Source organism: Myxocyprinus asiaticus, chromosome 36 (assembly GCF_019703515.2).
Source record: "Myxocyprinus asiaticus isolate MX2 ecotype Aquarium Trade chromosome 36, UBuf_Myxa_2, whole genome shotgun sequence".
Classification (NCBI taxonomy): Eukaryota; Metazoa; Chordata; class Actinopteri; order Cypriniformes; family Catostomidae; genus Myxocyprinus; species Myxocyprinus asiaticus.
Genome location: NC_059379.1, coordinates 22,902,670 through 22,917,417, shown reverse-complemented (window position 1 = coordinate 22,917,417; position 14,748 = coordinate 22,902,670). Strand labels below are relative to the sequence as shown.

At 37.1% G+C, this 14,748-nt stretch overlaps 1 protein-coding gene across 2 annotated transcripts; it reads left to right on the top strand.

The window, feature by feature from the left end:
• The first annotated feature begins 3,122 nt into the window (after positions 1–3,122).
• LOC127426966 (cdc42 effector protein 1-like) lies at positions 3,123–14,739 on the top strand. Of its 2 annotated transcripts, XM_051674198.1 has the most exons (5): positions 3,123–3,282; positions 3,699–3,820; positions 7,540–8,020; positions 8,748–9,661; positions 11,611–14,739. In XM_051674198.1, the coding sequence occupies exons 4-5, from the start codon at positions 9,208–9,210 to the stop codon at positions 12,243–12,245; spliced, it is 1,089 nt and encodes a 362-aa protein (XP_051530158.1). In that variant the 5' UTR covers positions 3,123–3,282; positions 3,699–3,820; positions 7,540–8,020; positions 8,748–9,207; the 3' UTR covers positions 12,246–14,739. The 2 variants fall into 2 exon arrangements, with proteins under 2 accessions (XP_051530158.1, XP_051530157.1); XM_051674197.1 differs by lacking the exon at positions 3,699–3,820.
• Positions 14,740–14,748: the final 9 nt, after the last annotated feature.

Sequence of the window (14,748 nt, the reverse complement as noted above, 5' to 3'; positions counted from 1 at the left end):
GAGAGGAAAACAGAGAATATAGATAAAAAGATATGTGGCATAAAAGGATGTTTACAAATTTTTCTTGCATAATAAGAATTTAAGTTGTGTTTTAGCACATTTTTCATAACTTTTGAATTATCTTAGACTACTACCACCTTTTCAAATGGCTCTTCTACAAACTCATCGTCATCATCTTTCAGCATCAGCAGTGCTTTTAAATGGATCACTGTATTATTCTGGGCTATTTTCCCTCCCAATGCATGAGAGAACTGTTCTGAATCACAATCAATTTCCCACTGTTGTTCATGCATAGCTCTAGGATACAAACTGCAGGCCTTTCATTGATCTACTGATTTGCTTACATCAACAACACTGCTCTGGGAATTATTTTGACCCAGTATAGTGGCACCAAAACTAGACTTTGACAAAGGCCTTTTACAGTTTATGCAAACCCTGTAAAAAAAAAATAAAAATAAAAAAAATAAAGAATAAATAAACAAAATCCTCAAACAGTGATGCGTTAATTTAATTTTAAAATGCAAGACTTTATAGCTGCACAACCTGAACACAACACAAGATTTGATGTTAAGATGAGAATACTGGAAAATGGAATCCTACTGAGGTTTCTTTCAAGCTGGGTGATTTAACTGTTCCACAGGGTTTCATTGTTTAATTACAAAAATATGTAAAGAAATAAAATTCAATCAATATAGATTTAAAGCAGTACTGTAGGGATATATAGTCTTAAATGTCACCGTAGCCCTTTACAATATGGTTATATTTGTTAACTTTAATTCAGTACATTAGTTAACATAAACTTACAATGAATAGGCCTAGGCATTGAGGACACAAGTTTGTTAAGTTTAAAAAGTGGAATTTTCCCCATTCATCCATTATGCAGGTCTTCAGCTGCACAATTATACAGGGTCTTCGTTGCCGTATTGTGTGCTTCATAATGCACCACACATTCTCAATTGGAAATGGTCAGGACTGCAGGCAGGCCAATCTAGCACCCGCACTCTCTGCTTATTCGGCCAGTATGTGGTTTGAAGTTGTCCTGCTGAAAATTCCGGGATGTTCCTGGAAAAGATGCTGCTCCAAAATTTGTACAAATCTGTCTGCATTAATGGTGCAGAACTCACAGATATGAGAGTTACCCATGCCATGGGCACAGACACATCCCTGGCCCATACAGACACTGGTTTTGGACCTGACGTTGATAACAGCTTGGATGGTCCTTTTCCTCTTTGGCCTGGAGAACACAAAAGTGTTTTTCCAAACTATTTGAAATGTGGACTCATCAGACCAAAAAAACACAGTTCCACTGTTCTACTTTCCATCTAAGATGAGAACGAGCCCAGAGAATTCAGCAGTGCTTCTGTACAGTGCTGATGTAGGGCTTCTGCTTTGCATAGTAAAGTCTTATCTTGCATCTGTGGATGCAGCGGTGAATAGTGTTGACTAACAAAGGTTTACTAAAGTTATCCCAAGCCCATGTTCATGATATCCATTACAGATGAATGATGTTTTTTAAGACAGTGATGTCTGAGGGATCAGAGATCGCACACATTCAGAAGTGGTTTTCGTCTTGCCCTTTACGCACTGAGATTTGACCAGATTCCTTGAATCTTTGAACTATATTGTGCACTGTAGAGGGTGAAATGCCCCAAATCCTTCCAGTTTGTATTTGGGAAACATTGTTCTCAAAGTGCTGAATTATTTGCTGAAGCATCTGTTGGCAAATTGACAAGTCTCAAATGATCCTTGCTCTTGAAGGACTAGGCTGTTTTTGGAGGCTCCTTATATATACTATGACACGATTTCCTCACCTGTTTAACATCTCTTGTTTCACATTGCCTTCTTATTTTAACTCGTCAAATTGTTAGTAGTCTTAAATTGCCCCTGTCTCAACTTTTTGGAGTGTGTTGCAATCATCTGTTTTGAAATTACTGTACATAAAATAATAATAATAATAAAAAAAATTCACAAGGTAAAACATCATATAACATGTAGTTGTAGTGCTTTCAATATAGCAAAGGATTAATATAATTTACAAATCATTCATTAGCATTTTTCATACTATCCCAACATTTTTGGAATTGGGGTTGTATATGAATATGGTAATCGTGTGGTATTACCATTTCTGTACCATGATACCACCATAGTACTTTTTGTTAGGGGTAGAGGGAGCACAAGAATAATAGTGTAGTAGTAATAGTAGTCTCATATTATTTATGTGTTATTACTTAAAGGAATATTCCATATTCAATACAAGTTAAGCTCAATCATCAGCACTTATCAATTTCGTATTAATTTTTAAAACATTACTTTAAACTTGTCCCTCCTTTTCTTAAATAATAGCAAAAATCTGTGTTACAATGAGGCACTTACATTGGAAGTAAATGGGGCCAGTCAGTAAATGTTAAAATACTCACTGTTTCAAAAGTATAGCCACAAGATGTAAACAATATCCGTGCAATATGCGTAACCTGATTTTATTGTGATGAAATTGCTTATTATCCTTTTCTGTGTAAAATTATATCCAACTGCACAACTTCGTTGCCATGATGACAAAATAATGGCGTAAACCCTAAAACAACAGTAAAATGACAATTTAAACCACTTTACAGCTTAAAGAATTAATGTAAGTAATTTTATAAAATGATAAGCTTCGCATTTCTGCCTTTAAACCCTCCAAAAATTGGCCCCATCCCTTCAATTGTAAGTCCCTCACCGTAACCTCGACTTTTATTTTTTAAACAGATTAGTCGAAATTATTTTTATATATATATTTCGACTTTATGACACAAATGCTATCGATTGAGCTAAACTTGTATTTAACCCAGAATAACATTATTTAAAGCAAATGAGAGTTTTTAACGCCTTATTGACCCTCTGATATTAAACATTTCACCATCTAAATGATTCCTTTTTTGTTATTTGTTAAGTTTAAAATGTATAATAATAAAAGAGTTCCTTTAAATTCTTTTCACTCTCTACTACCTGAGAGGTGTGCAGACTCGTGGCTTACATATTGGCGGTATTTTCCCCCATGTTGTCTTTGAAACGCCCGCCCCCTGATTCTCTCTTGACCAAACGCGCTTCCAGCAGCGCGAGACTGGAGAGCGTCAGTCAGTAGCGGAGCTTCACGCAGACCGCTGCTTATGGAGAGAAGACTCTACAAAAGAGAAAAAGTTAAATGCGCGTCGCTAACAGTGAGTGCTGGATCTTATCGTATGAGGAGATAAATCCCATTCATCGCCTTTTCCATGATAAACTTGTATTCATCAACATAACATGGTGAGTTGTGTATATTTGCTGAGTTCTGTCACATTAATGATATTGTTTTCTCAAAGTATTTGTGCATTACTATGTTAAGTTTATGTTGTGTTTAGTGGTTATTATTAACTGGGTTAACAGCATAGACAGTGTTCATTAAATCAATGTAGGCAATGGCATATAAACAGAATAAGCTAGTGTGTTATTACGTGCTCGACGGAGCTGGATCCTTTACATGAAATCTAATCTGTGCTGCTGTAAAATTATACACGCGCACCACCGCAACCTTCATGCCCGTTGTGAGCAGCAGTCAGAAGAGGATTTGAATTCATTTCACTGTGGATAAATTAGATTAATTATATATTGGAATTACATAATGACATTTTTTATTTTAATTAATCAATTTTTTCTCCCCAATTTGAATGCCCAATTCCCAGTGTGATTTTGGCACCCATTCACTTGCATTGTATGGAACAACAGAGCAAAAATATTGTTCTGAAAATCATTGTTTGTGTTCATCAGAAGAAAGAAAGTCATACACATCTGCGATGGCATGAGGGTGAGTAAATCATGAGAGAATATTCATTTTTTGGAAAACTATCCCTTTACATTTCTGCATTTCCAAAAATTGGCCACATTAGCCTAGTTTCCATCCACTTTTCGCGCTATTTTGTTATCGACAAAGTGAAAATGTGTAAAAAAATGTTTGCGAAATTTGCCGTCTTCTGCCTGTTTCCATTCAAATGGCTTTTTATCGATAAAAATGGTGTGCGTGATGACGTCATGCCTAAAAAAAACACTTTGTCGCAGAAGTTTTGGTTTAGCGCAAAAGAAATCTGCCCCGAAGGCGTTTCCATTCAGAAATGTGTGTTTATTGCTAATTCGCTTCCCAGATTCCCTAATTTTTTACCCCCTGAAGTTTTGGTAAAATGGGGAGAGTATTGAGACAATTAATTGAAATTAGCCAGTTTACTGTCACTTTAATTTCACAAATAAAATCAGTCAGAAGATGAGGAATTGCAATCAAACGGGAGCAGTTGCTGTAATATTGGTCCTGATGCTGCGCCAATCACAGGTTGCTACCAGTTCCGACCCGAAAGCGAATCGTCATGGCCCTGTTCAAGCTGGCAACCTGCACCAAGTAGTGGGGGAAACTTTCGGTCTTAGTATAAGGACCGTCCATCCATGTGTATATACTGTGTGCACAGCTATTAAAGAAAAACTGATGCTGTGTAATTTCAGGGTTTACATATGATACATTCCTGATATTCAATAGGCTATTTTGAACAATCATCTAATCTAAAGCATTGCCATCTCAACTGCGTTATGTCCAGTATATTTGTCCAGCAACTTTTAACGACCAACTAAACTTGATTGTCATCTCAAATTATTTTTAGTGTCATAATGCAATTGACATTTTCTGAAGAAGCTCAGCAAATGCGATCCGAGGTAAAGAGGGTTAGATTTAAAAAATGTAAAAGTTTTAAAATGTTCAAAAGCTAGTTTTCTGAAAGTGAACTCTGCATTGGACAAATAGTTTTGAAGTGTAGAAAATGTCATTCAGCCACTTTAGTCTACAGAACAGGGTAAGGCTAATTTAAGTTTGTGTAAAGAAAAGGCATATATTAGTCTAAAAATATAATTTTTTTTGTTTGGTAATTTTTTTTTTTAATTTAATACGTTTTTCATTTGGCAATTTATTTAATTTAATATAGGGAATTTTGCCAGCATTTTTTCAAAAGTAAGCTAAACAATAATTTAATATAATTGGGCTATATGTTAGTGTTCCAAAAAAGCACACTGAAGCTTTTCTTTTGGTATTGTTTATATATTTTTAATTTAAAACATATATGCACAGAAATGATATGTTTTTTGTATTGTGGGCTAATTCCGTGACTGCCGTCTATTATTTTGAACGGTGTGAAAAAGCAACTTTAATAAATAAACGGATGGCTACCACGATTAAATTAATCACAAACAGTGTCCATTCATTTGTTCTGCGTGCACTTGTCAAATGTGCATGTCTTGAAACAAGATATTTGTGTTGGCACTCCTGGAAGTGTCATGTTTGCAGTGATCGGATCTTTATGCCATTCAGATCAATCCATAATCACGTACAATAAATTGGCTTTCAAGGATTCTATACCTTGTCATCATGATTAACACAGGTTAACGATTGGGGTAAATTCTGTCATGTGACACTTCATTTTTGCATTAATGCCAATTTTCTCAACAAAAAGTGTTTCCAAACTGCGAAATGTTTCACAACATTTGATGTATCGACATAGAGTTTATGCGCTAGAGTTAAACGGAAAAGTATTATGTCGACACTTGTGAAATTTTAGCAATAAATTGCGTTTCCATCAGCTTAATTTTGATGCGCTAAAACTTTTTTCACAAAAAATCCTTGGATGGAAACATAGTTATTCACTTCCATAGTTGTTGTGGAGGTGGTCAGATGCAAATGTCTTCCACAGTGTGACATCACAATGTTGAGGAAGTAGAGAACGAGTCATTTTGGCAGCTTTGTTTCTTTTTTTGCAGTCAGGAGGAAGTTTTGAGTTCTGAAACTTACATTATATTTTAATAGCACAAGGACCTCTTACTGTATATGTCAAACGATCAAGGAAAATTTGATTCATCATGTCATGACCCCTTTAATAGTTATATTATGGTGCCCAATCTCAGACTAGTTGTAGCAGTAGGAGAGATATTAAAGCAGAGATAGGCTCTTTCATATTTCTTTTTTTAATTTAATTAAATTTTTTCCCCATCATGGACCCACACTATCAAGTGGTCATGGAGAACATACTGCTTTGAGTAAAAAAAAAAAATTATATGTTCATATAACGAAAGCATTAATATATCATTATATTTGTAATCTTGATTTAGTCCAAGGCTGCCCTCTTTTTATTTAGACCACATTAGAGCCCAGAAAGGAGTGAAGGTCAGTGGGTGAAGGGAAAAATGAGGCCTTATCTTGAATGTTTGTCCAACTGGTTAACAAGGTTACAAAATAGTGTAGCCTAACTGATCAAGATATTGTTTGGGGGAAAGGGGAAATTTGGGAAAAGATTAACAAATGGCACTTATTGAAATGTTTTTTCACCCAAAAGGACAGTTTTTATTGTAATGTCATTAATGTTCACATCCCTTAACTTATTTCAGTGACATTATATTATGAATCTGCAGTTGAGGGTTGCAAAAAGCAAGTGCTATTAAAGTGATCAGACAGATCTGTTTTTTCAGTCAACTTGAATGCAGCCTTATGCTCATATGCAGAAAGACTGGCAGTCCCACAGAGAGAAAGAGGAGGCAAATTGAAACGTGTTTCCAATCTGAGATGTGGGTACTGTACTGGCTGTCTGCAATAGACAGAGTGCGGAGATATTTCTCCCAGGAATGCATTCACACACACGGGTTCAATTAGACTGTGGTTTACTGGGTTGACATGCACATCTTCATTCAAACAATGCACAGCCATTTTCCAGACATAATTGCATTGTTTGTATTAAATAGCAACAGCTGCCCGAATTCTAGACTGTGTGTTTTTGTCTATGGCTATTTGTCATGTCAAGAGGCAACAGCAGCCCTGCTAAATGTCAATGTACCAGATGGAACCATTGGGTTATATTATGTTTAGCACAGGGGTCTTCAACCTTTCTTACGTACTGAATAAAATAGAGTGTTGCATTTGAAGGATGGCCTTTAATAACATGGATATATTATCATCTTAATGAATTTACTTTGTTAAAGACTTACATTGCAAAGACATTGAAATCATCATAATTGATGTGCAGATTGATATACTTCTTGTACATTACAGTACTTGTACATTACAGTATATTTAAATTTTACTCAATACATAATGTGGGTGGGACAATTAAACATTTAGCTGCACTTTAGCCTCTTAACTTCAGCTTTGGTTAAAGTTAACTTAATATTCGAATATTGTTTAGCACATAGTATTTTCATTTTTTAATTAAAATTAAACTGCGATCCAACAATAATTGGTGGTTCCCCCACAGTACCACCATGGACCCCCTGTTTAAGACCCCTGTGTTCAGCCAATTACATTTCGCTTTTCCCCAACTATTGCCATTTCTCAGAAGATGTTAAAAATATAGTTGGGGTACAATGTCATTTTAGACCACAGATCTGGACCTGTACACACAAACATACAAGGAAAAATCTGCCATGTTGACCTAATATGAGCAAAATTAATTTAATTGTTGTTGATCATGATCTGTGCTACATCTGTCTCACTCTCTCATACAGGAGGTTTGTTGATTTTACAAGAAATCCTCCAAACCGGGACGGCTGAGTGAACTAAAGCCAGCAGAGGGGGGTTTGGGGAGAAGGAAGGGAAGAGGGATTAGGGGCTAACCCTGGACATGATCAATCCTTAAGGAGCCTCCCTCAAGACACACTATTGCCCCAGATTATTACATCTAATTTACTGCATTTTAAAGACTCCTTTATCTCCCCGGGGGGGTTCCTGGAGAGCGGGTCACTGGATTTGCGTATCTCTCAAAACAAAGGATCAGGAGCAGAGGCCAGTAGGAGTGGAAGAGCATGAGGACCGAGTGGCTCCGCTCAGCATATGAGTACATGTGCAGGGATAAAGCAGCGAGCCTGCCTGGAGGGTTTGGGATTGAGCCAGACTCACACAGCAGCAGGGTGCAGAGCTGAGGTCACTGAATGAACTTGGATTAAGAAAGCATACAGTCACACTAATTAGATGAAGGGGTTGATTCAGGTATGTTGCCTTTGTATGTTTTTCAAAGTGAATGGGATGATAATTGTAGAGTTTCTCCCAGGTCCAAATAGCAGGTTGGTTGTGATTTATGATCTGACACTAATTAGGTAAAGGGTTTGGCTAAATGGTTTGTGCATATTACACATGGTAAGTGGTCTTTATTGGTAATTTAGGGTCAAACGCACCACACAGCCAGAACAGACCTTGTCATAAATTGATGGAATGAGACATAAGAACGTATTCCTTTAAAAGGATTCTCAAGGATTTAAACACAAATTAAAAGACTGCTGAGAGCTGATGCAATCCCACAAAAAATTGAATAAACTACTAATAAAGTCAGACTAAATGTGAGTGGCATGTTACAGTGGAAAGCTCATAAATGAAAGAATGGCTTGTAATTGCTACTTTTGCTAAATATTATGAAAATTGCCTTGTTAAAAAGATGTGCTTTTTAAGATGCCCTACAAGTTAATGACCAAGATACTGGAAATGCTTAAAATAATTGTTAATTTATTTATTTTTTATTTATGTTTTTTACCACATTTCAAGGTGAATGACCGAGGAGTCAAATCAGTATAAATTTTATTTATTTTTAAATAAATGTTCACAGCAAAAAGTTGATAATTTAATATTTCAGTGCTAACTTCTCATAAAATAAACACAGAATCACTTTATTTTTATGAAAAAATAAAATTCACATATATTTTTTTAACATTTGATCTTCCAGAACTTGTAGCAGCAGACCTTCTGGACCTTACTGAAGAAGGAGTACATGGTCTCAGTTCTTAACCACATAGATATATGCAGCCAAAGCTGAATTTATTTCTGAGTTGAATTTTTCTAAACCAGAAACCCAGAACAACTGTGAAGCCCAGAATCTCTGACCACATATGCAGCAGAGGTTTTCAGGAATTGGAGTCATGCATATTTTCAGCTCACATTTATCTTCACTGAATCTTTCTGGATATGAACAAAGACCAGTGGCAAAAACGGGACACAGCTGAAAGTGTCTACTTTTTGAAAAACTGTAAGAAGAAACATTACACTCAACTGCAGCTTTCAAAAGTTGTATTCTGTGTAGTCCTGATGCAAGGGTGAAACGAATATATTTGGCTACCGTTCTCACCATTTTTAGATAGGTTTTGTGTTGTGGACTCTAGTACCTACAATTTCTACCTGGAGAAACCATGAACTTCGGCAAGCTCTCTGGCCTGAAGGGTCTGGTGTCCCACTCCTCAGGAAAGCGTCGCTTTAAAGGTGACCTCACTCCGGACATGATCAGTCCCCCACTGGGCGACTTCCGCCACACCATGCATGTGGGCCGCGGAGGGGACGTGTTTGGGGACACTTCGTTCCTCAGTAACCATGGTGGAGCAGGAAGTAATGCAGATGGAGACAATTCCTCCACCTCAGAGAAGAATGAAGGTTTCTTCTCCCGCACACTTCGCCATGTCCGCAAGACCCCAAACAAGCCCTGCGGTGGCTCCAAGGACCTGTCACCCCCACCTCCTCCCATTTCTCCAATCATAAAAAATGCCATCTCCCTCCCCCGTCTGGACGTGGACTCACCCAACGGTTGTCCTGTTAAAGTACTTTTCCCTAGTTCACCCAAAACACCAGAGACATCCACATACTTGTATGGTGAGTCCATCGGTGTTCACATCAAATCTACATTTTACAGTCTCATTAGATTCACTTAATTAGTAATGGTGATTGGATCAAAACACACTACTTAAGCGTAGTGTACTTACAGCCAATGTGCCTGGGTATAACTGAGCTTTTATTAAGATAATTGTGAAGATTACTCATGAAGGTGAAGCTTATAATTTTTTACTGTTAAAATAATTTAACCTATTCCAGCTTTATGTGCAGAAACAACTATGAGTAATCCATTCGTAGGTGGATTCCCTCCAAAAGTGCAAACGCTGTGGTTCTGTGGTGCTATCAAAACATTGCTTTGTTTGGTTGAGTATCTCAATCAGCCAGACATAGCAACACTGGCTCAACCAATGGTGTGAATTTTACGGAGGACAATCTGATACGTGACCAATTGCAGACAGGGAGCATTTTCAGGGAAACCTGTTTGAAAACACCTTTAAAATTTCACCTTTAATGAACAACAGTTGCGGAGATAAATATTATGTGTTGTAGATGCACGTTTTGTCTGAATTAAATATGTTTGTGGATTGCTGTTTTGTCATCCAGGAAAACATTAGGCAGATCAAACTTAAAGTGTTTGATTAACCATTTGTACAATTGTGGTAATCCCAGACTCCCTTTTACCATACAAGACCCAGACATTACAGTTCAGCGATCTGTGTCTGAATTCCTATGCCTCACCCATACAAATACCTCAAACATGCCTCACTGGCTGCTCTACAGGTTGGCCTATTCAAAAATACAACCCCTACAAAGTTATAAACATACACCGAACTTACATCTACTGTCGATCCTAAATTTGACTGTGGACATTGATAAAGTTTGTTTAGTGCTATTAATGAAATCTTTTACCAGTCACAAAGTTTAGTTATAATTATTTTGATATTTATTATGCAAACTGAGTGTTACTCCTGGTTAAATGAATGACTCAAGCTGAAAACTACTAATGTTCTGACCGGGAGCTAGGTTTTTTAATGCTGAAAACAAATCCCATTTTAGAGTTCTGTTTACATTAATGTAAAGTGTTTTCCTGTATCCAAATAATTTATAGTTTCCATATAATTAGTCATTTCTGCCCTTACTATGCCAAGTCTTTATAAGTTCGAAACTCACATACAGTAATTAAGGGCATCTGGTCTGGCCACATGGCTGAAATTATTCGTTTCTGTTGCTGCAGTCAGGAAATGCTACAATTCAGTGTGTTAGTGCCATCTGTTGGTCAAAAAGATAAATCATAAATCAAAAGTTCACACTATGAAAACTCATAATCAACACGCACACACACACACACAAAACAGCATTGCTGGTCACCAGCATATATTGTGTTTTGGATGCTGGTCACCTGCATGGGATGCTGGGGTCCTCACAAGTTTTGTAAACTACCTTAAGAAAGATCATACTAGTAGAACAGAATTTTTTGCTGGTGACCACAGTTTTTCAACTGTCCAATGAAAGTAGGGAATCTCAATGTAATCAGTGGACGTTTCCAAACCAGGATGGGCATTTCTGAACTATCCAATGAAAGTAGGGAATCCCAATGTATTAGGCATATCATGTAAACTGGTTGAAAAACACCCACTGATTGGAAAACGCCTATTTTTGTTCTGCAGAGACACAAGTCTCTGGTGACCAGCTAGACTGGCATCAAACCAGCAATTGAATAGGATAGGATAGGATAGGACTATATTAATCCCTTGGGAGACATGGAAGGCATTAAAGCAGTAGATGTAAATTAAAGAATAGGAGAAATAAGAAACAAGAAATACAATACAATACAGTAGAGTACAAAAATCGCAAAAAAATAGTGAAAGAAATAAAATAAAGAAATACTACAGTGTGCAATTCATTAGAAACCAACATAAAACAGCCTAAACCAGCATGAAAATGAATGCAGGTCTAATGTTTTTTTGTATTTCTTTCTTGTTTTGTAGGTTTGGAGTCTGGCTTTGTCACCTTGCCAAGGCTGTCTCGCACTGAGCATCCAGCCCAGGGCAGCTCTCCCCCAGCCTGCCCTCCCGAAATCCACCGAGGCTCGCTCATGGACACTGGTGTCCCCTCCTTTCCCTGTTCAGACTCGGTCAGTCCTTCTGACTCCATGAACTCTTTCACCTTTGATCTGGGTCCCTCCCTTATGTCTGAAGTCTTTGCCTTAATTGACAGCCCTGTGTCTGAAAAGGGCGACCCTGTCAGTGAAAAGACACATGAGGCCAGTCCCTCATTTGGATTGACTGATGATCTGAACTCTGAGGTGGACTCCTATGCAACCATGTCATTGGTGGACTCCCTCCTGCGAGAAGACGATGATGGCAGGACACGATTGTATGGTGGAGAGTGGAAGCATTCAGACTTTGTAAATGGTGAGTCACCAAAAAAGTCCAAAGTGAGGGATCTGATGTGTTCCTATGATGTTGAAGATCATGGCATGGAGCCGGAGAGTTTCAAGAGGGCTGCTGATGTGCTGGCACGTCATTATGGGAGTGAAGGACTCAGGAATACAAACGCCAACAACTCTTTCAGGGGAGTACCATACACGTACCCTGATGAGGAAGACGAGATCAAAGTCTAACACTATCGGATGTCCTCATCACACAGTACTTTTAATAATGTTTCTAAATTTAGTAATGGGATGAATGAAATGAGTTTTGATAATGTCTTTTTTACCCCTACTTTCATGCAGATTTGAAGAAAGTATCACATATGAAAGTACATCAAAAAGAACAGAAATGTAGGTGAATCTATGTAGATATTTTGACATTTGGTTAGAGCTACACTGATGGCCAAAAGTTTGGAATAATGTACAGATTTTGCTGTTTCGAAGGAAATTGGTACTTTAATTTACCAAAGTGTCATTCAACTGATCACAAAGTATAGTCAGGACATAACTGATGTAAAAAACAGCACCATCACTATTTGAAAAAAGTAATTTTTGATCAAATCTAGACAGGCCCCATTTTCAGCAGCCATCACACCAACACCTTATCCTTGAGTAATCATGCTAAATTGCTAATTTGGTACAAGAAAATCATGTGCCATTATATCAAACACTGCTGAAAACTATTTGGTTTGTTAAATGAAGCTTAAAATTGTCTTTGTGTTGTCTTAAGGTCAATATTAGGTCGAAAATGGCAAAAAAGAAACTTCTCTCTAGAAACTCGTCAGTCAGTCATTGTTTTGAGGGATGAAGACTATACAATTGCCAAAAAAAAAAAAAAAAAGATTTCATACAAAGTTGTACACTACAGTCTTCAAAGACAAAGGACAACTGGCTCTAACAAGGACAGAAAGAGATGTGGAAGGCCAGATGTACAACTAAACAAGAGGATAAGTACATCAGAGTCTCTAGTTTGAGAAATAGACTCCTCACATGTCTTCAGCTGACAGCTTCATTGAATTCTACCCGCTCAACACCAGTTTCATGTACAACAGTAAAGAGAAGACTCAGGGGTGCAGGCCTTATGGGAAGAATTGCCTCTTTTGAAAAAGAAATGTTAGAGTGGGACTCCAAAGAAACACAGACATTGGACAACAGATAATTGGAAAAGAGTGTTATGGATCTTAACCCCATTGAGCTTTTGTGGGATCAGCTAGACTGTAAGGTGTGTGAGAAGTGCCCGACAAGACAGCCACATCTATGGCAAGTGCTACAGGAAGTGTGGGGTGAAATGTCACCTGAGTATCTGGACAAACTGACAGCTAGAATGTCAAGGATCTGCAAAGCTGTCATTGCTGCACGTGGAGGATTTTTTGATGAGAACTATTTGAAATAATTTAAGAAGTTCTGAACATTTTTTTCAAATTGCAATAGTAATTTTTCACATTATTAATGTCCTGACTACACATTATGATCAGTTGAAAACCACTTTGGCGAATTTGTCGGGCACTTCTCACGTACCTTACAGTCTAGCTGATCCCACAAAAGCTCAATGGGGTTAAGATCCATAACACTCTTTTCCAATTATCTGTTGTCCAATGTCTGTGTTTCTTTGCCCACTCTAACTTTTTCTTTTTGTTTTTCTGTTTCAAAGGTGGCTTTTTCTTTGCAATACTTCCCATAAGGCCTGCACCCCTGAGTCATCTCTTTACTGTTGTACATGAAACTGGTGTTGAGTTGATACCAATTTCTTTCCATAAGAGCAAAATCTGTACATTATTCCAAACTTTTGGCCAACAGTGTATATGTTGTTGTTCAGGAACCATGGGAGGTGTATGGAAGAAACGTGGTATTTAATGAACTCATTTCATCGTCCTAAAGTTTCTATCATTACCTTAAACATTAGCTTTGATTCAAGAAAATACAACCTGCTATGGTTGCTCTATCAAAATAGATCTCTATTGTTTATTACAAACACAGCTAGCTATAACTATGCCATTAAAATATACAGTTTTTTCAGTATTTTGATTTAGCAAATTCTGTCAGTCCTTTTGCAAGTCAATCTTTATACTATTAGTGATATACAGTATATAGTGTACAGTGATACCATGTAGAAGTCCGAACAGACATATACCTGCTAGCTAACCGACTATGCAAAACACTTTAACTTGTTTTTACACAGAAATGAAGCATTTCATATTCGTTTAATTTTGATAGCATAGATGCCCATTGAGGACGAACTTGGGTGGCAGTTTTATTTTCAGACACTGAGAAACCAGCAATCTTTACAAAATAAGACAAACCGACTACAGATCACAGTGGTGCACAAGACTGGTGATGTGTTCAAAGATCTTTTCAAAAGCAAAACTAAAAAAAAATAATGAAACGTCTGTAATTTTCTCATGTCCTTTATTACATGTTAAATATCTTCTGATCAACACAATACTCACAAATATTTTATGATCCCCACTTACTTTTATCAATGTATTATGAAAATATGATTAAATATGAATATGAATTTTGCTTGAATATAAGTTTGGTTTATTATGACAAAGGAGTTGACGTCTCCATTCCCTTAATCATATGATATATGTACATACTGTACATATATGTGTGTGGTTTTGGACAAGAAATGTACAAAATACCAATGTATGTTACCTAAGTTTTCATTAAAAGAAGTTATAAACAACATCAGCCT

Bases quoted from the DNA above. Each gene is read 5' to 3' on its own strand.
- LOC127426966 (XM_051674197.1), top strand. From the start codon at position 9,208: ATGAACTTCGGCAAGCTCTCTGGCCTGAAGGGTCTGGTGTCCCACTCC. The intron at 9,662-11,610 runs GTGAGTCCATCG...CTTGTTTTGTAG, and splicing joins GACATCCACATACTTGTATG to GTTTGGAGTCTGGCTTTGTC.